The 22067-nt window shown below is 40.6% G+C and overlaps 1 protein-coding gene across 2 annotated transcripts in view; it reads right to left on the bottom strand.

Moving 5' to 3' along the window:
• LOC124612771 (beta-mannosidase-like) overlaps nucleotides 1–22067 on the bottom strand; it is a 298303-nt gene that overhangs the window by 79985 nt on the left and 196251 nt on the right. For both annotated transcript variants that reach the window (XR_006979569.1, XM_047141165.1), the window contains exons 8-9: nucleotides 18502–18692; nucleotides 5508–5698 (exon numbers count right to left, since the gene is read on the bottom strand). Coding sequence is in view for 1 of the 2 variants with exons in the window: in XM_047141165.1 (XP_046997121.1) it covers nucleotides 5508–5698; nucleotides 18502–18692 (382 nt within the window). In the remaining variant the exon portion in view is untranslated. The remainder of the gene's footprint in view (nucleotides 1–5507; nucleotides 5699–18501; nucleotides 18693–22067) is intronic.

Below are 22067 nucleotides of genomic sequence, written 5' to 3' on the forward strand. Positions count from 1 at the left end.
CTCAGAGACATTTGACGAACATACAAAAAAACTGAGGGCCATTCTCAAGTGTCTCCAACAGGACGGACTGAAACTTAATCCAAGAAATTGTCTCTTTGGAGCAAAAGAAATCAAAATACTTGGACACCTTGTGCCAAACGAAGGTGTGCAGTCAGACACGGAAAAAGTGAGATCTATAATGGAATTTCCTATTCCTAAAAGTATTAGTGATGTGAGAAGCTTCCTCGGATTATGTTCTTATTACCGTCGTTTTATCAAAGACTTTTGTATCAATGTCAGGCCACTCCAAGAGTTAATAAAAGCTGATGCTAAATTTATCTGGGGTAGTGCTCGACAAGATTCTTTCAATGTGCTGCAAAAAGCTCTGATGACTGACCCTGTACTTGGTCTGTATGATGAGAGAGCACCTACAGAACTACACACAGATGCCAGTGGGTATGGAATCGGTGCTGTTCTGGTGCAAATTTCAGATGGAAAAAAGAAGGTTACAGCCTATGCTTCTAGGACACTTACAAAAGCCGAGAGAAACTACACACCTACAGAAAGAGAATGTCTTGCTGTGATCTGGGCCATGTGCAGATTTCGACAGTATCTCTCATTCATTTTGTTGGCTGACAGGTCTTAAGGATCCTACAGGACGACTCGCCAGGTGGGCACTACATCTTCAAGAGTATGATATTACCTTATTGTACAAAAGTGGAAGAAAATATCTCTCTGCTGAGCAGAAGAAGGAAGCACAGATATCACAAATTATGCTTGCCTTAAATCGGTCAGAGGACGTGAAAGGACAATTAAAGGTAGTTAATGGATTACTTTGCAAGAAAAACTTTGATCCGTTTGGAAAGAGGTGGCTACCAGTGATTCCTAAATACATGCGCTTAGATGTTCTACAAAAATATCATGACATACCTGTGGCCAGATATTTAGGATTTATTAAGACCTATGATAGAATTTGCAAGAGATTTTTCTGGCCAGGTTTATTTAGGAGTGTCCATCATTTTGTGTCGCACTGTCGAGAATTCCAGAGGAAAAAGGCAGTTCCTCAGAAACCACCTGGCCAACTCATACCAATTGCACCAGCCAAAATGTCTTTGGGGCATGTTGCGATTGATCTCCTTGGACGATTTCTAATGTCTGCTAGTGGCAATAGATGGGTTATTGTTTGCACTGATTATCTGATATGCTATACCATTAGGAAAGCCGTGAGAACAGCTGAAGCATCTGAGGTAGCCAAATTCATCATGGAAGATGTTTTATTAAGACACAGTGCCCCAAGGTTGTTAATTATGGATTGAGGGAAAGTTTTTCAATCGAATCTTGTGACAGAGATAAACCGTTCATGCAACATTACTCATCACATGATGACTGCCTACCATCCGCAAACTAATGGGCTTACTGAACACCTTAATAAGACCTTGGCCGACATGCTATCTATGTTCATCAATGTTGAGCTGAGCAACTGGGATAAGGTGCTACCTTTCGTTACATTTGCCTACAACACTGCCAAACAAGACATCACAGGATTTACACCATTTTTCCTGGTGTGTGGGGGTGAGACGACTACAATGATGGACACTGTGTTTCCGTTACATCCTGATGATGTGGATGATGACTACATCCGCCAGGTGTTAACAAGAGCTGAGGAAGCTTGGCAGTTAGCTCCACTCCACATGCTGCAAGCTCAAGAAAACGATTGCAGAAGATATGACGTGAGCCACCGCCTTGTAGTCTAGCAGCCTGGTGGCCTCGTCTGCATCTTCACTCCTGTTCAGAAGGTTGGTCTCTCTGAGAAGCTCCTCAGGCGATACTTTAGACCTTATAAGGTTGTAAGACAGTTGGCTGATGTTACTTATGAAGTTGAAGATTTCGATCCTGACGCAAGACGACAGAAGATCAGAGATACAGTCCACATCCTTCGAATGAAGCTCTACAAGGTTCCTGCCTCCCAGGGTAAATTCAGAGCTCCAGCGACAGGCAAACAAGAGGAAAGGTGATGAAGAGTGTAGCGGCAAAAGAAGTTCTAAGAAGATCACCGCCAGGGTGATTATCAGTGATCAGGAGTCGGAGTATGCAGGATTGATGACTCGTTCCTGGACCAGGATGATGTAACACCGAGGCGCTGTTCACTTAAGGAAGGAGCAATGACACAAAAGAAGTTGAGTAACACTGTGGTGTAGTGGTTGTGATACTAAACTGTTGTATGAAGGGTCATGAGCTCAAAACTCATCTGAACTGTACAATTTTAATTTCTGTATTCGGTTCGAGTACAATATAGAGGTATCCACAAATGTCAAGAATCATTGTACTGGAATGTTCTGTAGCTGTATATATACTGTATGTGTTCTGGCCAGAGGCAGTTCGCTCTGCCCTCTTGTATGTGCAAGAGCTGAATAAACCTTCGTTAAGTGAAGTTAGTGTTCATCATTCATCTAATTACATTTTCTTCTACGTGACAATATTAAAAGCAGAGAAAGGCAATGCTATTGTCATCTTAGACACCAGGCAGTATGAAGACAAGATAAAAGAATTATTAAATGATCCAATCTACAGAGAACTAAGGGTGGACCCTATGGTGAAGATAATTAAAAAGACATGGCCTCGATTAAGTACTCGAGAATTGATGCTGACATAGCCAAGGGTCTTACTCCCAGAGTACTAGTCACTCCTAGAATTTACAGTGTTCCAAAGATACATAAGGAAAATTGTCCTTTCAAGCCAATAGTGAATGGGATCAATTTGCCTAGTTACAATTTGGCAATGTATCTAGACCACAAATTAAGACATCTAGTTGGCAAGATGGACTCTTATGTGAAGAACTCGACACACTTTATAGAAAGCCTAAAGGGAGAAACAGTTTTACCTATGGACATCATGGTCAACTTTGACATGAAGTCACTATTTATGAATGTGCGGTGGATGAAACTATCTGCATCCTTCAGGAGCATGTCCCACCAGAAATAAGCAACCTGGTTGAGTTGTGCCTCACTTCAACATACATCAAATGGCAAGGAAAATACTACGAGCAGACAGACGGCATAGCAATGGGGTCTCCCCCTACTCTGCTGGCAGTCGACATATTCATGGAAGCCTTTGAAGCAACAGCCCTTCGTTCAGCTCCTTTATGCCCACAATGCTGGTTCAGATACATGGATGACATGTTCGCTATATGGCCTCATGGTGGAACAGAACTACACAAGTTTCAAGAATATTTGAACAACATTCATGGGAAAATACAGTTCATGCTCAAAGAAGAGAAGAATGTTGCAATTCCATTTCTAGATGTCGAAGTATGCAGGACAATGGAGGGCACACTGGGGCACAGAGAATATTGTAAAACTACAAATACAGACAGGTATCTGCACGCCCAATCCTACTACCACCCAGGGCATAAGAACTCGGTCATCCATTCTTTGGAAATCCTTGTGCAGTGCCTAAGTGATGCTCAAAACATAACACCTAAGCTTAAAAGGATGGAGGGGAAATATAATTTGTAGGAGGAGACCTAGGCTCACCTACTATAAGCAGGTTCAACTTGGGATAGTTATGCAAAGGTGAAGAGACTTGCATATAACAGACAAGGGCAGCGCTTCATCACACCAGTCTGAGGTCTGACAATCACAACAACAGCAGTATGCACAGCCTTCATTCAAGATAAGCTCAAGTTACGAGAAGCAGGCACCATATAAAACTTCTATAAAGTATATTCACGATAAATTGTAAATAGTGATAATACACTCCCATTCATAAATATGGCACTTACTTTACATTTGTAAATAAAACAGCTACTTTGAAAAAACTCACCACTTGCTCCTCTTATGCTATTCAGTTATTGTTTATGTCTAACACTTCAAATGAAATATTTATGTAACTTTAAAATGAACTCTACAGCCACAACAGTACTGGAACATTCAAAAATTAAAATTAATTAGAATTTACTCCTCTAGGTTCCAATATTATGATGAGTTATAGCAGTGTCTAATAAGATAACTTTGTCTTTGAAACTATGGAGACTTTCAATTTCTTGCTTAAGAGATATTGGTAACCTGTTTTTACCACAAAATTCCGTGCTGAACCCTATCTAAGGATGCATAGTCTAAACAAATTTTTTTTATTTTATTTATTTATTTATTTTTTTTTACTTCTCAAATTGTGATTGGGAATAGCACAGTTTATCCTTCATTTGCTATTATTATTAACTGCAAGTATCATTAGGGAACAAATGTACAGGTATGTAAGCATAAAAACCACAAGGTATTTGAGGCATGTCACTACATCTTCTTACCACGAATGAGAATTGCAACATAAGTAATTTATGTAGTAAGAAGCTACTAACATAAAATAAAATGTCTAATATAATTGAGCACATTTTGTTTGTTGGTTCTATTTTTATTTTGCATGTGGTGAGCAATACTGAGGGATGCTGGGCATTTTCAGCATGTGATAATGGTCCTGGGAACTTAGCAAGAGGAAATAGCTGCTCAGACATTGTAATAAGTATTCCATAGGTTGCCTTCCTGTTCTGGAGAGGCACAGATTTCCCAGAAAGTATTACATCAAGAATATAAAAATTTTAAAATGAAAGGTAGATAAACTTTTGAGATGAATACTGACCTGACTTCGTATATGGAAACATTAAGACGTTACATTAATATGATTGGTTCTTGTACTTAATATTTTACATGTTAAGTCACAAATACTGTGGAGAATTTATTCCTAAAATGTGGTGTAAATGAGATAACAATTTCTGCATTGAAAGAAATTATTACGGTTTTGGAGATAAAGTCTTCAAAAACAGTGTGTGAAGTATGTAGTGAGCAATTTTTATATAGATGTTGTAATGACCCCACATTTGAAGCAACAGCTACATCACAGGTCACTCAAGACGCTTCTGCAAGATGTTCAGGCACCAGCTTTACACAATACTCTTATTGCATGCTTCTATGCGATAAATATTCCTTGTGACAATATTGTGTGACCTATCTCAAATTCAATATAATGAAGAAGATTTCTAAGTGTAAATCAGACAGAATCTTAGATTTTTGGGTAACTTATCCCAGTGGTGGTGCCTCTGTGGTCTAATACCAATGCTCACTCACTTAAGAAAAGGGGAAGGGGGACACAAAGAGGTTATTGGAACTGAGGAATGAGCAATGAGCTATTGATTATGAAAATTTGGGTCACAATATGTCTAATTATTTTGAGCTTATTACTCTCCTATGTCTGTAGCTAGCTGTACCTGTGGTTCAACTTTTCTATATTTTACTTTCTTAGTTACATACAGCGCTCAACTGAGATAAAAATGAGATTATAAAATGTACATCATATTTCCATGATTACTGACCTCTTTCTGTGTAAAATTTTTGGTACTCTAATATTACTTTTACATTTATATGGTCTGTAGTGCTGCTTCAGTATGCCTTTCCATTAATTTACATACAAATGTTAACACCCAGCCTGTGTAAAAGAAAATATAAGCTCCCATAATGAACAGATCTTATTTTGCTTACCATCACCATACAAGGAATCCCCTGGTGTCTGAGAAACATATCCCTCTTCTATGGTTTTAAGGCCATTGGATGGACTTGAGAAAACAAATGGTCTGGTTGTGTCTAATGCTTGTACTACTTCGCCGATTGTATCAACATACAGTTTAACATAGTCAGAGTAGTAAAGGCTAAAGTTTGACCCTGTGCCATACCTGAAACAAAAAATAAATTCCTTAGTGAGTATCCTGAAATTAAAAAATGTAAACATATGCAGTATATGACAAATTCTGTTGTTAAGTATGCAGCTCTTCTTAATGATCCACAGACTGCAGCACAAATGTAGTACAAATGTAGTACATGGAAATAATTGTTCGAATGATTGATTCAATAATACACCATGTTCTGTAGATCTTATCATGAAAGCAAACTCTCAGAGATGTGTAGCAAGCCAGAATACACATTGATAGGATGCAGCACAATTACTATCAATCTGTCATTAAACATCTGCCAATTTGCAGGGTGTTACAAAATGATACCATCAAACTCCAAGAGGTTGTAGAGGCTGTCTTGGGGAACAAACTGAAGAGAGGAACTCCTGTCCAGAAACATCATCAAATGATGCCACAGAGTGATGAAGTTAAAGGTACTAGCACCTGCCATTAGGCTTGTACTTCAGCAGCAAGCATCACTTTGTACACTGGCAGATTGACAGCAGAACATCTTGCAAAGTTATTTGTAATTCAGTGATCGTGACTGACTGCACAACGACTATTGGAGAAGATAGAGCTAGCTGCTGCATATAAAGGATTTGTCTCCTATGAATGTGATACTCTGTTCTTTTGGTTGACAATGGTTTTGGACACAGGTTTCCATCTGCAGCCTATGTTTCTCTTGGAATCTTCTAAAATCTCCAGTGTTTTTCAGTGTGCAAAGGAAAAGTAGGCTGCAGATGGAAATCTGTGTCTGAAACCATCATCCACCAAGGCAAAAGAGCATCACATGATAACAGACAAGACCTGTCTAGGTAGCTACTAGCTCCACCTTGTCCAAAGGCAATCATGGCAATTAGTTGGGATCACTGAATTACAAACAACATTGCGAGACATTGCACCTGTGGTTTGTTAGCATCATTGTATGACCATTCTGGACATGGGTACCTATCCACAATTTGCTCCTCATGATACTCTCTAATACCCCTCAAAGTTTTGTAATACCATGTATAAAGACATAACCTTCTCCAAAGTAGAGCTTATCCTTCTCTGAGGACGGAACTAATAGTTTCAAAAGTTAGGACAGTGGTTTATACTTTTATACATTGCCAGAAAAAAAGCAACACACTCAAGGACTGAGTTCACTGTCACTAGGGTATAATATGTGCATACTGAAGGGCTGTAGTGTTAGTGATTTATTTGGCATGATCATCAGTGATCAGGTGGCACTCTGAAGGCCTGTCTGTGCACCCTCTGTTTTGACTCTGAAGGCAATAATTGGGCTGAGTGGAGAGGTGAACAGTGTCTGCAACATTCATTCTATGATGCAACCATGTCATGTCAATGAGTACATACTCTTGTTGAACAACTTCAGTAATTTGAACAGGGTTGCATTATGTCCCTGCAGAAAGCTGAATACATGTATTGACAGGTTGTTCCACATAATGAGCACAATGTATCAGTGGTATGTCACTGTTTTCAGCAGAGGTCTATGGAACATTCCCATGTCCATAAACCAGGTTCTGGATGTCCCTGCAGTACATATGTACATCAAGATCAATGCATTGTGAGAGTAATATAGGCTGACCAAACACCATCTGGAGAAGAAATCTTGCACGTGTTGCACATGATGTGTCACTGAGGATGACTGAAAACCATCTGCTTGCAGCAGGACTAAGTTAACATGTTGCCTTTGGCCAGGCTACCACTGACACCTACAACACTACCGAACATGGCAACTCAGGTGCTGTGAAGGAGTTGAGAGTGGCACTCCATTGTCTTCAGTGATGAGAGCACGTTCTGTACAAGAGGGTAGAAGTAAACATGTACAGCACAGGCAGGCCTATTCTGAAGTGTATCATGACTCATAGGTCCCAGCCCAGGCTTCATGATATGAGGGGCCTTCAGTTACAACTCGTGGACACATTATGTATTTCTGCAGGTTAAAGTAACCAGTGCCTGCTACATTGCACATGTTGTGAAACTCTTACTTCTTCAACAGGACAGAGATGTGCTTTTACAGCAGAACATTGCCTGTCTGTATATGGGTGCTTTGATACAATGTGGTCTTCATGCTATACAATAACTGTCCTGGCCAGCAAGGTCACAAGATCTCTCATCAACTGAACACTTTTGGGATGTTGGAGAGGGAACTTACTCGTTCTCCAGTACCTGGAAGAACCATAGCTGAATTCAAACACAAGGCACAACGTGCTTGGGACAAGGATTCCATTTGGCACCATTATGATCATTTACATGCAAGAATACATGCCTGTGTTGCCTCCAGAGTGGTAAACCGCATATTGATGCTACTGTTTGGGCATACTTTACTGTGGCATGTGTATTTATTTCATGTAGTGTATATATGTGTTCGAAGTACTAAGTCTCAGACTTCAGATCCAGAGATCTTGGGTACAATTCTACATTTGTATCTATAACCTGCAAATCACCTTAAGATATGTGCGAAAGGGCACCTCTGATACAACTATCATTTTCCCTATTACCTTCCACACTTGAGAGCTGTGCATGGGATTAATAACTGTCGAGTAAACTTTGGTATGAGCTGTAATTTACCTGATTTTCTTGTCATGGTCATTTCACAAGATATATATGGGAAGAATCAATACATTGGACAGAGGAATCAATATGTTGCTCACTCTTCTCCAAATGAATGCTCTCACAATTTCAGCAATAACACTCTCCAGCATACACAATGCCTCTTTTGTAATGACTGATACTGGAGTTTGTTGAGCATCTCTATGATACTCTCACACTTAATAAATGGTCCTATGATGAAATGTACCACTCTTCATTTGATATTCCTTCTTTCTTTTGCTAACCCTACTTGGTAAGGGTCCCAGACTGATGAACAATACTCAAGAAGTGGTTGAACAAGTGCTTTCTAAGACACTTCTTTTGTGGGTGAACTACATTTCCTCACATTTCTTCCAATGAAGTCCAATATGGCATCTGCTTGGCTTACAATTACTTTTATGTCTCTGTTTCACTTTACACCACTTCAGATGATTACTTCTAGGTGGTACTATGTAGTTTTTACTCTTTCCAAAATGTTATTATCAGTACTTTAATCAAATAGCACTGGATTCCTTCAATTACTCACATTTATTTTTATTGTTACAATATTTAATATCAGAGTCAACAGCCATCCAATGTAATAACAATCAATTCTCAGAAAGTCTTTCTGCATCTTGCTACAGATGTCTGGTGTTGCAACCTTCCTATAGACAACATTACCATTTGCAAAAAGCAACATGGACTTGTGATGTTATCCACTATATTATTTGTGTATATTGTTTAAACAGCAGAGGCCCTACAGTATGCCTCCATAGATGAACAGTCATTGTAGACAGCTGTCATGTGGAGGACTTAGGTTTGATTTCCTCTACTGGCAGATATTTTACCTTAGTGGCAGGACTTATACAGGGTGCACTCAGCCCCATGATGTCAGTTGAGAAGCTACTTGTAACATCCCCCTCTATACTGCTTCCACATGGTGCTGAAAGGCAGATGAAGACATGGAAGCTGGTAGATGTCCTTTGGGCCTTCACAGCCTGGACAAGGAGCTCCTTGTAATCTACATCTACATCTACATCTATACTCCGCGAGCCACCTTACGGTGTGTGGCGGAGGGTACTTATTGTACCACTATCTGATCCCCCCTTCCCTGTTCCATTCACGAATTGTGCGTGGGAAGAACGACTGCTTGTAAGTCTCCGTATTTGCTCTAATTTCTCGGATCTTTTCGTTGTGATCATTACGCGAGATATATGTGGGCGGTAGTAATATGTTGCCCATCTCTTCCCGGAATGTGCTCTCTCGTAATTTCAGTAATAAACCTCTCCGTATTGCGTAACGCCTTTCTTGAAGTGTCCGCCACTGGAGCTTGTTCAGCATCTCCGTAACGCTCTCGCGCTGACTAAATGTCCCCATGACGAATCGCGCTGCTTTTCGCTGGATCATGTCTATCTCTTCTATTAATCCAACCTGGTAAGGGTCCCATACTGATGAGCAATACTCAAGAATCGGACGAACAAGCGTTTTGTAAGCTACTTCTTTCGTCGATGAGTCACATTTTCTTAGAATTCTTCCTATGAATCTCAACCTGGCGCCTGCTTTTCCCACTATTTGTTTTATGTGATCATTCCACTTCAGATCGCTCTGGATAGTAACTCCTAAGTATTTTACGGTCGTTACCGCTTCCAATGATTTACCACCTATGGCATAATCGTACTGGAATGGATTTCTGCCCCTACGTATGCGCATTATATTACATTTATCTACGTTTAGGGAAAGCTGCCAGCTGTCGCACCATGCATTAATCCTCTGCAGGTCCTCCTGGAGTATGTACGAGTCTTCTGATGTTGCTACTTTCTTGTAGACAACCGTGTCATCTGCAAATAGCCTCACGGAGCTACCGATGTTGTCAACTAAGTCATTTATGTATATTGTAAACAATAAAGGTCCTATCACGCTTCCCTGCGGTACTCCCGAAATTACCTCTATATCTGCAGATTTTGAACCGTTAAGAATGACATGTTGTGTTCTTTCTTCTAGGAAATCCTGAATCCAATCACAAACCTGGTCCGATATTCCGTAAGCTCGTATTTTTTTTCACTAAACGTAAGTGCGGAACCGTATCAAATGCCTTCCTGAAGTCCAGGAATACGGCATCAATCTGCTCGCCAGTGTCTACGGCACTGTGAATTTCTTGGGCAAATAGGGCGAGCTGAGTTTCACATGATCTCTGGTTGCGGAATCCTTGTTGGTTATGATGAAGGAGATTTGTATTATCTAAGAACGTCATAATACGAGAACACAAAACATGTTCCATTATTCTACAACAGATTGACGTAAGCGAAATAGGCCTATAATTATTCGCATCTGATTTATGACCCTTCTTGAAAATGGGAACGACCTGCGCTTTCTTCCAGTCGCTAGGTACTTTACGTTCTTCCAGCGATCTACGATAAATTGCTGATAGAAAGGGGCCAAGTTCTTTAGCATAATCACTGTAGAATCTTAAGGGTATCTCGTCTGGTCCGAATGCTTTTCCGCTACTAAGTGATAGCAGTTGTTTTTCAATTCCGATATCATTTATTTCAATATTTTCCATTTTGGCGTCCGTGCGACGGCTGAAGTCAGGGACCGTGTTACGATTTTCCGCAGTGAAACAGTTTCGGAACACTGAATTCAGTATTTCTGCCTTTCTTCGGTCGTCCTCTGTTTCGGTGCCATCGTGGTCAACGAGTGACTGAATAGGGGATTTAGATCCGCTTACCGATTTTACATATGACCAAAACTTTTTAGGGTTCTTGTTTAGATTGTTTGCCAATGTTTTATGTTCGAATTCGTTGAATGCTTCTCTCATTGCTCTCTTTACGCTCTTTTTCGCTTCGTTCAGCTTTTCCTTATCAGCTATGATTCGACTACTCTTAAACCTATGATGAAGCTTTCTTTGTTTCCGTAGTACCTTTCGTACATGATTGTTATACCACGGTGGATCTTTCCCCTCGCTTTGGACCTTAGTCGGTATGAACTTATCTAAGGCGTACTGGACGATGTTTCTGAATTTTTTCCATTTTTGTTCCACATCCTCTTCCTCAGAAATGAACGTTTGATGGTGGTCACTCAGATATTCTGCGATTTGTGCCCTATCACTCTTGTTAAGCAAATATATTTTCCTTCCTTTCTTGGCATTTCTTATTACACTTGTAGTCATTGATGCAACCACTGACTTATGATCACTGATACCCTCTTCTACATTCACGGAGTCGAAAAGTTCCGGTCTATTTGTTGCTATGAGGTCTAAAACGTTAGCTTCACGAGTTGGTTCTCTAACTATCTGCTCGAAGTAATTCTCGGACAAGGCAGTCAGGGTAATGTGACAAGAGTCTCTGTCCCTGGCTCCAGTTCTGATTGTGTGACTATCCCATTCTATACCTGGTAGATTGAAGTCTCCCCCTATTACAATAGTATGATCACGAAACTTCTTCACGACGTTCTGCAGGTTCTCTCTGAGGCGCTCAACTACTACGGTTGCTGATGCAGGTGGTCTATAGAAGCATCCGACTATCATATCTGACCCACCTTTGATACTTAACTTAACCCAGATTATTTCACATTCGCATTCGCTAATAACTTCACTGGATATTATTGAATTCTTTACTGCTATAAATACTCCTCCACCATTGGCGTTTATCCTATCCTTGCGGTATATATTCCATTCTGTGTCTAGGATTTCGTTACTGTTCACTTCCGGTTTTAACCAACTTTCCGTTCCTAATACTATATGCGCACTATTTCCTTCAATAAGAGATACTAATTCAGGAACCTTGCCCTGGATACTCCTGCAGTTTACCAATATTACGTTAACTTTTCCTGTTTTTGGTCTCTGAGGACGGACGTTCTTTATCAATGATGATAATGTCCTCTCTGGTAAGCCATCAGGTATGATCCTATAACAGTCCCTTGGGTACTCCAGAAATATTTTTTTTTCATATTTCTGTTTAATCTAATTAATCTAATTAAGAATAATGTTTTCAATATAATGGAAGGAAACATTCCACGTGGGAAAAATTATATATAAAAACAAAGATGAGGTGACTTACCGAACAAAAGCGCTGGCAGGTCGATAGATACACAAACAAACACAAACATACACACAAAATTCAAGCTTTCGCAACAAACTGTTGCCTCATCAGGAAAGAGGGAAGGAGAGGGGAAGACGAAAGGAAGTGGGTTTTAAGGGAGAGGGTAAGGAGGGTAAGGAGTCATTCCAATCCCGGGAGCGGAAAGACTTACCTTAGGGGGAAAAAAGGACAGGTATACACTCGCACACACGCACATATCCATCCACACATACAGACACATACAGACACAGTGTCTGTATGTGTGGATGGATATGTGCGTGTGTGCGAGTGTATACCTGTCCTTTTTTCCCCCTAAGGTAAGTCTTTCCGCTCCCGGGATTGGAATGACTCCTTACCCTCTCCCTTAAAACCCACTTCCTTTCGTCTTCCCCCCTCCTTCCCTCTTTTCTGATGAGGCAACAGTTTGTTGCGAAAGCTTGAATTTTGTGTGTATGTTTGTGTTTGTTTGTGTATCTATCGACCTGCCAGCGCTTTTGTTCGGTAAGTCACCTCATCTTTGTTTTTATATATAAGAATAATGTTTCTCCTAGAAAGTTCTAAATCCAGTCATAAATTTGTCCAGATGCTCTGAAAGCTTGTATTTTGACAGCATGGAACTGCACTGAATGCCTTCCAGAAGCTCAGGAACATGACATTATCCAAGGCACCTTTGTCTATGGTGCTCTGGAGTTCATGGATGAACAGAGTGAGCTATATTGTTGCATGTTTTCCTGAGGTGGGCTATGTTTCACAAGGTCTCTCTTTACAAAATCCAGTCAGTGCTACGATTTCTCATGTAACTTATTGCTTCCTGCAGATCTTTTATATGGGAAACATGAAATACTGAATTGTAGTTACAAATTCATGGAAACTGTGGATGATTAAGTCAGTTCAAAGGTTGAGGGAGACAATGAAATAATGACTCAAATTGGATTGTGCCTCGTTAAGATTTAAGCTAGTACTCAAATGCATTTTCCATACTTCACTAACTGAAAAAGATTGAAATTTAAAAATTTTGCTATGCAAGTAACAGATAATCAAATACTTTATCTTTTGTTCAAATCCTAATGGCAGTCTATAACAACCTACTGATTGACATATGTACTGATTGCACAGGGTGCAGCCAACTGCTGGTGGTGGCTCATGTTGGTACTAATGATGTGTGTCGCTTTGGACCCTCTCTGGTTTAGGTTGGCTAACTGAAGTAGTAAATACAACCAGTCTTGCTTGTGAGATGAAGCAGGGGTTCACCATTTGTGGCATTGTTGACAGAACTGACTGTGGTACAGAACTGGGGGGGAGGGTCTGAATCAGAGACTCATGCAGTTCTGTGACAATGTAGGTTGCAGATTTCTTGACTTGCACCACATGGTGATGGGTTCCTGGGTTTTGCTAAACAGGTCAGGGGTTCACTACACACAGAAAGTGATTACGTTGGTAGCAGGGGCTGTGTGGAGGTGACAGGGCAGTTTTTTTTTCAGGTTCGGGCATCTCTGGAAAGTGCAGAAAGGGCTTCAGTTTCAAAGGGTGCAGGACAAACAATGAAGGAAGGTGGAATTAGCAACAATCAGTACTGTTGTTATAAACTGTCACAGCTATGTTGGGAAAGAACCAAAGCTCCAATCGCTAATAGAAAAAATTGAATCTCTTATCGTTATAGGAACAGAAAGCTGGTTAAAGCCAGAAATAAGTTCAGCTCAATTTTTTACAAAGGACGTAACCATGTTCAGAAAGGATAGATTAAATATAGTTGGTGATGGAGTGTTTATTTCTGCCATAAGTATTTTACCTTGTAGTGAAATTGAAGTAGGTAGTTCTAGTGGGTTAGTATGAGTAGAAGTTATACATGGCAAACAGAATAAATTAATAACTGACTGTTTACTGACTCCCCAATTTGGATGATGCAGTCGCTGAATTAGAGTCTCATTTCAAACAGGTATGCCTCTCATACAATTGTAGTTGATGCTTACTTCAGTCTACCCTTGATATGTTGGCAAAAGTATATGTTTACAGTCAGTGGTAGGCATAAAACATAATCTGAATTCATATTAGGCCTACATGTGTTCTCAGAAAATTATTTTGAATAATTAGCCCAGGAAACCACTCAAAGTTTAAATGGTTGTGAAAACATGCTTGACCTCTTAGCAACAAATAATCTTGGACAAATGGGGAGCATCATGACAGATACTACGAGCAGACAGACAGCATAGCAATGGGGTCTCCCCCTACTCCGCTGGCAGTCAACATGTTCATGGAAGCCTTTGAAGCAACAGCCCTTGGTTCAGCTCCATTATGCCCACAATGCCGGTTCAGATACATGGATGACATGTTCACTATATGGCCTCATGGTGGAACAGAACTACACAAGTTTCAAGAATATTTGAACAACATTCATGGGAAAATACAGTTCATGCTCAAAGAAGAGGTTAAAAAACAAAGTATAGATGTGTACTTCACATTTTAGCACAAAAGAATTTTTCCTTTATATTTTAAATTAGTCTAGTGTCTATTTATGTTGTAGTAAGCACATCTGAACCAGCTACTTCTTCCACAACATGTTTTGACGTCTTAGCAAAATAAAAGAAATGTAATTTTTACAAACTTTAAAATGGCTGAAATTATGTGTAAAATGTTTCATCTCAAAGGAATTTTCATGGTGATTCCAAAACTGAACTTAGATTCTGTGAGCCTTTAATATTTCTGAAGTTATGGAGAATATACACTCCTGGAAATGGAAAAAAGAACACATTGACACCGGTGTGTCAGACCCACCATACTTGCTCCGGACACTGCGAGAGGGCTGTACAAGCAATGATCACACGCACGGCACAGCGGACACACCAGGAAGCGCGGTGTTGGCCGTCGAATGGCGCTAGCTGCGCAGCATTTGTGCACCGCCGCCGTCAGTGTCAGCCAGTTTGCCGTGGCATACGGAGCTCCATCGCAGTCTGTAACACTGGTAGCATGCCGCGACAGTGTGGACGTGAACCGTATGTGCAGTTGACGGACTTTGAGCGAGGGCGTATAGTGGGCATGCGGGAGGCCGGGTGGACGTACCGCCGAATTGCTCAACACGTGGGGCGTGAGGTCTCCACAGTACATCGATGTTGTCGCCAGTGGTCGGCGGAAGGTGCACGTGCCCGTCGACCTGGGACCGGACCGCAGCGACGCACAGATGCACGCCAAGACCGTAGGATCCTACGCAGTGCCGTAGGGGACCGCACCGCCACTTCCCAGCAAATTAGGGACACTGTTGCTCCTGGGGTATCGGCGAGGACCATTCGCAACCGTCTCCATGAAGCTGGGCTACGGTCCCGCACACCGTTAGGCCGTCTTCCGCTCACGCCCCAACATCGTGCAGCCCGCCTCCAGTGGTGTCGCGACAGGCGTGAATGGAGGGACGAATGGAGATGTGTCGTCTTCAGCGATGAGAGTCGCTTCTGCCTTGGTGCCAATGATGGTCGTATGCGTGTTTGGCGCCGTGCAGGTGAGCGCCACAATCAGGACTGCATACAACCGAGGCACACAGGGCCAACACCTGGCATCATGGAGTGGGGAGCGATCTCTTACACTGGCCGTACACCACTGGTGATCGTCGAGGGGACACTGAATAGTGCACGGTACATCCAAACCGTCATCAAACCCATCGTTCTACCATTCCTAGACTGGCAAGGGAACTTGCTGTTCCAACAGGACAATGCACGTCCGCATGTAACCCGTGCCACCCAACGTGCTCTAGAAGGTGTAAGTCAACTACCCTGGCCAGCAAGATCTCCGGATCAGTCCCCCATTGAGCATGTTTGGGACTGGATGAAGCGTCGTCTCACGCGGTCTGCACGTCCAGCACGAACGCTGGTCCAACTGAGGCGCCAGGTGGAAATGGCATGGCAAGCCGTTCCACAGGACTACATCCAGCATCTCTACGATCGTCTCCATGGGAGAATAGCAACCTGCATTGCTGCAAAAGGTGGATATACACTGTACTAGTGCCGACATTGTGCATGCTCTGTTGCCTGTGTCTATGTGCCTGTGGTTCTGTCAGTGTGATCATGTGATGTATCTGACCCCAGAAATGTGTCAATAAAGTTTCCCCTTCCTGGGACAATGAATTCACGGTGTTCTTATTTCAATTTCCAGGAGTGTATTTTCAACTAAAAGAGATTATTTAGTTCTTAATGGTATTGATTTTTCCTAATAACAGAAATCACTTTCAGATGAACTGTGAATGATATAACTGCTTCTAAAACAGAAAAACAATTCACATTTATAATTGGACTCTTTGCCTAGGTTTTTAGAGTGGGGCTCTTTAATCTGGTGTACAAGTCTTATAAAAGGCCCATCTGACATAAAGAAAGAAACTGAGAATCACTACAAAAAATACACTTTTATGCTTCACTAGCCATTTCTCCCACTGATTATCTGACTATCTAGGTCCACAGACTAAAGAATTTTTTAACTCCTTAGCAAGCAGCAATAGCAACAGTAAACCAGTTTATATTCTTACTTAATTTTAATAGCTCTTGTTCTGCGGCAAATATCAGTGTCAGTATGTAGCTATTGAAATGGAACATTATTAATGCACTTTCCCTTTGTTAACAAGCAACTTGACTTGTTCCACATTCCTGTAGGCTCTCCATTATGATAACAATCTGCAAAACATGATGACTAATTTAATATTTCATTAGCTGCTACATGCCTGATAGATGATCATAGTGGTAACCCGAACTTTTTGCAGGCCAGTTAGTTCTTGATAATGAGATGATATCTGAAAAGAGCTGTGCAAATATTTAATCACATCTTGGTATGATTCTGTTGTGGTGAAGAGATTGGCAAATTGTTTTAAAAGTTCAGAAATATAAAATTGTGCATTTCAATGGAAACATGTGGTATCCTATAACTACATCAATTAGTAACAGTTGGAATAAGGCAACTAATAAAAAATCTCGGTTTATCAATTTGTAGGTATATTATATGTAATGATTCACAGGGTCAGTTGCAGATTTTGGTTCACTGGTAGAATACTAGGAAAACACCGAGTGAGGTGGTGCAGTGGTTAGACACTGGACTCGCATTCGGGAGGACGACGGTTCAATCCCACGTCCGGCCATCCTGATTTAGGTTTTCCGTGATTTCCCTAAATCGCGCCAGGCAAATGCCGGGATGGCTCCTTTCAAAGGGCACGGCCGACTTCCTTCCCCATCCTTCCCTAATCTGATGAGACCGATGACCTCACTGTCTGGTCTCCTTCCCCATAACAACCAACCAACCTACTAGGAAAACGAAATCTGAAAAAAGTGTAATTAGTACACAAAGGAGACTTCTCACAAAACACCTTTGTATCCTGTCTTAGAATACCACCATTTCTCAAGTATATCAACCAGGATTAGCAGTGGCTAGTGAATTTATGCAAAAAAGGGTAAATGAATGGTCATTGGATTGTTTTACTCATGGGAAATAATCACTGGGAAGTACACAACATGTCACAGTGGTAAATACATATATGTAGATATCTTACTGCTCACTTATTACCTTTGCAATCACATTAATATTTCCCAAAGAACAATAGTTATTTGTGTTTACAGTAAAAATATATGTCTCTTTACAACAAACCCACTCTTATAGACTCAGATAAATTACCACTTGTTTTCACAGAATAAATACTTCACATTGTAGCAATGTACAATACTGTCAAGTAATAATATATAAATCAAATAAAAAAGAAGATACTTTTTTCTTGAAATGAACTGAAATAGAGAGAGAGACAGTTTTAAATGAAAAATAAGTAACTTTTCTAATTAGTTTATCTGCTTGGAAATCAAGCTTTAGTAAATACTGAAACTGTTTGCAGTAAATCAATTACAAACCCATGTAACAAGTTTCATTACTTGTGTCTAGTACTGTCACATTCAGACTCTTAATAAATGATTATCTGGTGTAACCCTATGTTTCATAAATTTGTCACAAAACAGCTTCTCGAAAAATCCTCTTTATATATCATTTCCTAGGCATATAAATATCATTAACAAATGTGAAACAGGTATGTTGCAGGCATACAACATCAGATAGGGTATATCCTAGAGTAACACTAGAACAAGTGAGACAATTGAGCATTTAATTTATTACTTTTGAGTTTCTACAAAAGGAAAACAATTTTACCAGTTATCCCTGAGTGCACCTTCATTTTCATTGTTGCCAGCCCAAACAACAATGCTTGGGTGATGCATTAGCCGTACAATTTGCTCAGTAATTTCAGCTGCAACATTATCCAGGAACCTTGGGTTTGTTGGGTACATATTACAGGCAAACATGAAATCATGCCATATCATTATTCCCATTTCATCAGCGATCTGAAAAAGAATTATTAGAAACACATGCATTAATGAAACTAGGCATCAGCTAACAATGATAGATGCTGTTTGGGAGAAGCATAGTGACAGGAGGGACAGAAAAATGTTCACTAAGAAGTAGTATTGAGGTATTACTGGAACATATTGAAAAGTAGAAGCAGTAAATTTTGTTTTCAAAATTGTATATCAGTTATCAAACTGAGAATAGGCTACTGATAAAAAATTCTATACATCATTTAGTACTTACTGAACAATGGAACATTCAGGCTGGAATAGTGACAGTATCATGAAAAGGATTGATTGATACTCATCTTATAGAGGTGACACTGAGTCACACACAGGCACAACAAAAGACTGCTGCACATTTAAGCTTTTAGACAAAAGGATTTCTTCTAAAATAATTACATACATTGACATAAGCACAACTCTCACTTACATAACCACTGTCTCTGGCTGCTGTCCAGCCTCACTGGCCACGGACGGTGGTCTTGATTGTGGAATGTGTTTGTGTATGTGTTTCCTACTTTAGAAGAAGGCCTTTTGCTAAAAACTTAAATATATAACAGTCTCTTTGTTTCGCCTGTCTGTGACTCAACATTCCCTCTATATGGTAAGTAGCAATCTATCCTTTTTGTAGTACTTACTGAAGTTGATCAAGGTAATTGTGTCATCCATATTATGCACAATGAAAATGAAATAAACCTAGTTGTTAAAATTATGATTTGTTTTATTGATACCATGATAACATGGACTTAAACTTTCAGAATCACAACCAGATGGTAACCTGAAAGAAGAAAATACAAATCTATATACTTCAGTAAGTGATAGCATGTAGTAATTTTTGACATATGGTCTACCAAGTCCCAGCAAGAGTACATGGAAGCAATACTGCATGGGCTGATAACAAGTAGGTTCATTCTAATGTATACAAGAGCTGTGCTTTTATTTATTGACAGGACACTGAAAAATCCAGTTTATCACAAATGTAGCCATTTAGAAATGCTCACCATCAAGCAGCTTGGGTAAGAAATCTTTGGGCCACTGGACTGGATAAACATCAATAGCTTAGTGACTTATTGGCTGGTGCTTACTGTCCTTGGAGAGCCATAGCCTCATTAGCCACCTGCCTCCATTCTTCCCTGTCCATCACTTCCATTCTTCAATTCCTAGCTCTCATTGTTTTGACATCACCCTCCATATCCTCAAGGCACCTTTTCCTGGGTCTTCCTCTTTTTCCTCTCCCCTCAGGATGTGCTATAAATACTTTCTTGACACTCTGGGATTCTCAAATTCTCTGTACATGACCCATTCATCTTATTTTTTCTTACTTGATATTCATTATAACATTTATCTGTCCAAAAAGTGTTTCAAGTTCTGTGTTTGTCTTTGTTTTCCAGATTTATTCCTTCCTCATTGCCCCAAATATCTTTCTAAAGATCTTCCTCTCCCACCTCAATAACGAGCCTTCTTTCTTTGGAGTTTTAGTATCCCCACCAGTGGAAATCCTGATGGAGACTGATGAGGTGGCATGGGTAATGCAGCAGGATAATGTGAAAACTGCAATGGAGTCCACTCTAAATATATAGGATGGGCAGACCAACTTGTGTAGGTGTTTACCTGCAGGTGGTAGTAGGCTGGGCAGGTCAGTGCTTTCTCTGGAGCTCATCCACCATGGACCTCACCCCCCCTATTGTACTGTAGGCTGAGCCAAGTGCTTAGCCATTAGCCATCCATGCCAGCCACAGACTGATGAGTTCTTCCCGTGTTCATCTCAATGTGGTTTCAGACTCTCTGCTTCCTGTAGATTGACTGACATGGTGAGTTCATTTCCCTCTCCTGGGGTTCTGTTCCTTGGGTATTACTGAGCTACCACTTCCCCACAAAGTATCTGCACAGATCGTGTAGTGAAGTAGTGCTGTCATGCCTGCACATGTACTAAAGTAGATACCACCCAACTTTCTGATCCACACATTACTGTGGTTTTAGTGTAGTCACATATATTTTGATTTTTGTATTCCTACTAACATTTCTGGACTTCAATGTATTCTGAAAGGAGAAATAGCTTTGGTTTCCACTTGCTATCCTTTCTTGAACTTCTACTGCTGTGCTATTATCTTCTGTTATTATTGAACTTAGATATGGGGGTTGCACAGAAAGAAATGCACCACATTTTTTTCTTCAACAATTCTTTATTGAACTTAATGAGAATTACACACACGAAAGAATGGTGTTTTATCTCCACATCCTATTTCTTTATGTAATCTCCCTACTGTTCTACAGCCTTCCTCCAGTGCGAAACAGGGGCATGTATGCCCTGTAGGTAGCAATCCTTGTCCTGGTGGCAGAGCCAGTGCTTCACTGTGTGAATCATCTCCTTATTATCAACAAAATGTCTTCCACAAATGGCATTCCTTAATGGCCCAAACAAGTAAAAATGCAAAGGGGCTAGGTCAGGGCTGTCAGATGCGACAGCCGTGGATGGTCTCCCCAACCATTGCAAATCATGGAGCTCTGCTGAGCCGCCTTCTGATGACCTCACCCTCAGTGCCCAGTGACTAACTGTACTTCTGTCAACAGCAGATGCTCCATAGACTTTGCACAAGTGTTTGTGATGAATGTTCCCCACAGATTCTTTCTCTGCAGTGAGAAGTTCAGTTATGACACATTGCTTGTAACATAAATCATCTACAGATGCCATTTTGAAACTGCCCTGCAACTATGCTATCTGTCAGAAGTGACAGAAACTTGCTGCACTCACTCAGGAGGCTTCAAATAACATGCATGTAATGTTTTGCGTTAATAGCACTGTTTTCAACAAAGAAAAAAAAATATGTGGTGCCTTATTTTCTGTTCAAATGGTTCAAATGGCTCTGAGCACTATGGGACTTAACAGCTGTGGTCATCAGTCCCCTAGAACTTAAAACTACTTAAACCTAACTAAACTAAGGACATCACACACATCCAGGCCCGAGGCAGGATTCGAACCTGCAACCGTAGCAGTCATACGGTTCCGGACTGCGCGCCTAGAACCGCGAGACCACTGCGGCCGGCCTTATTTTCTGTTAACCCTCATATTTAAGCTCTTCTACGCTTTGATATTCTTTCCCATTTGTTTTTATTCAAGCCACTCTGCTATCCCAACCAGGATCTCTCATCACCACACACTATGTTTTGTCTATATTTGCTTCCAGTCCTAGCTTCTACACCACTTCTCCTAGTATAGCTTAACAGCACTTTCAAGTCCTGACATTCCTTGCTTCTCATATTCATAAAATTTCTCAAGGATTTGTCTTAATGAAAATATCGGGACCACTGTGGACCTGTTCCTCCTAAATCCAGCCTGATAATCTCCCAGTATCCTTTCCACCCAGCATT

The sequence above is a fragment of the Schistocerca americana genome, chromosome 4 (assembly GCF_021461395.2).
Source record: "Schistocerca americana isolate TAMUIC-IGC-003095 chromosome 4, iqSchAmer2.1, whole genome shotgun sequence".
In the NCBI taxonomy this organism is placed as follows: domain Eukaryota; kingdom Metazoa; phylum Arthropoda; class Insecta; order Orthoptera; family Acrididae; genus Schistocerca; species Schistocerca americana.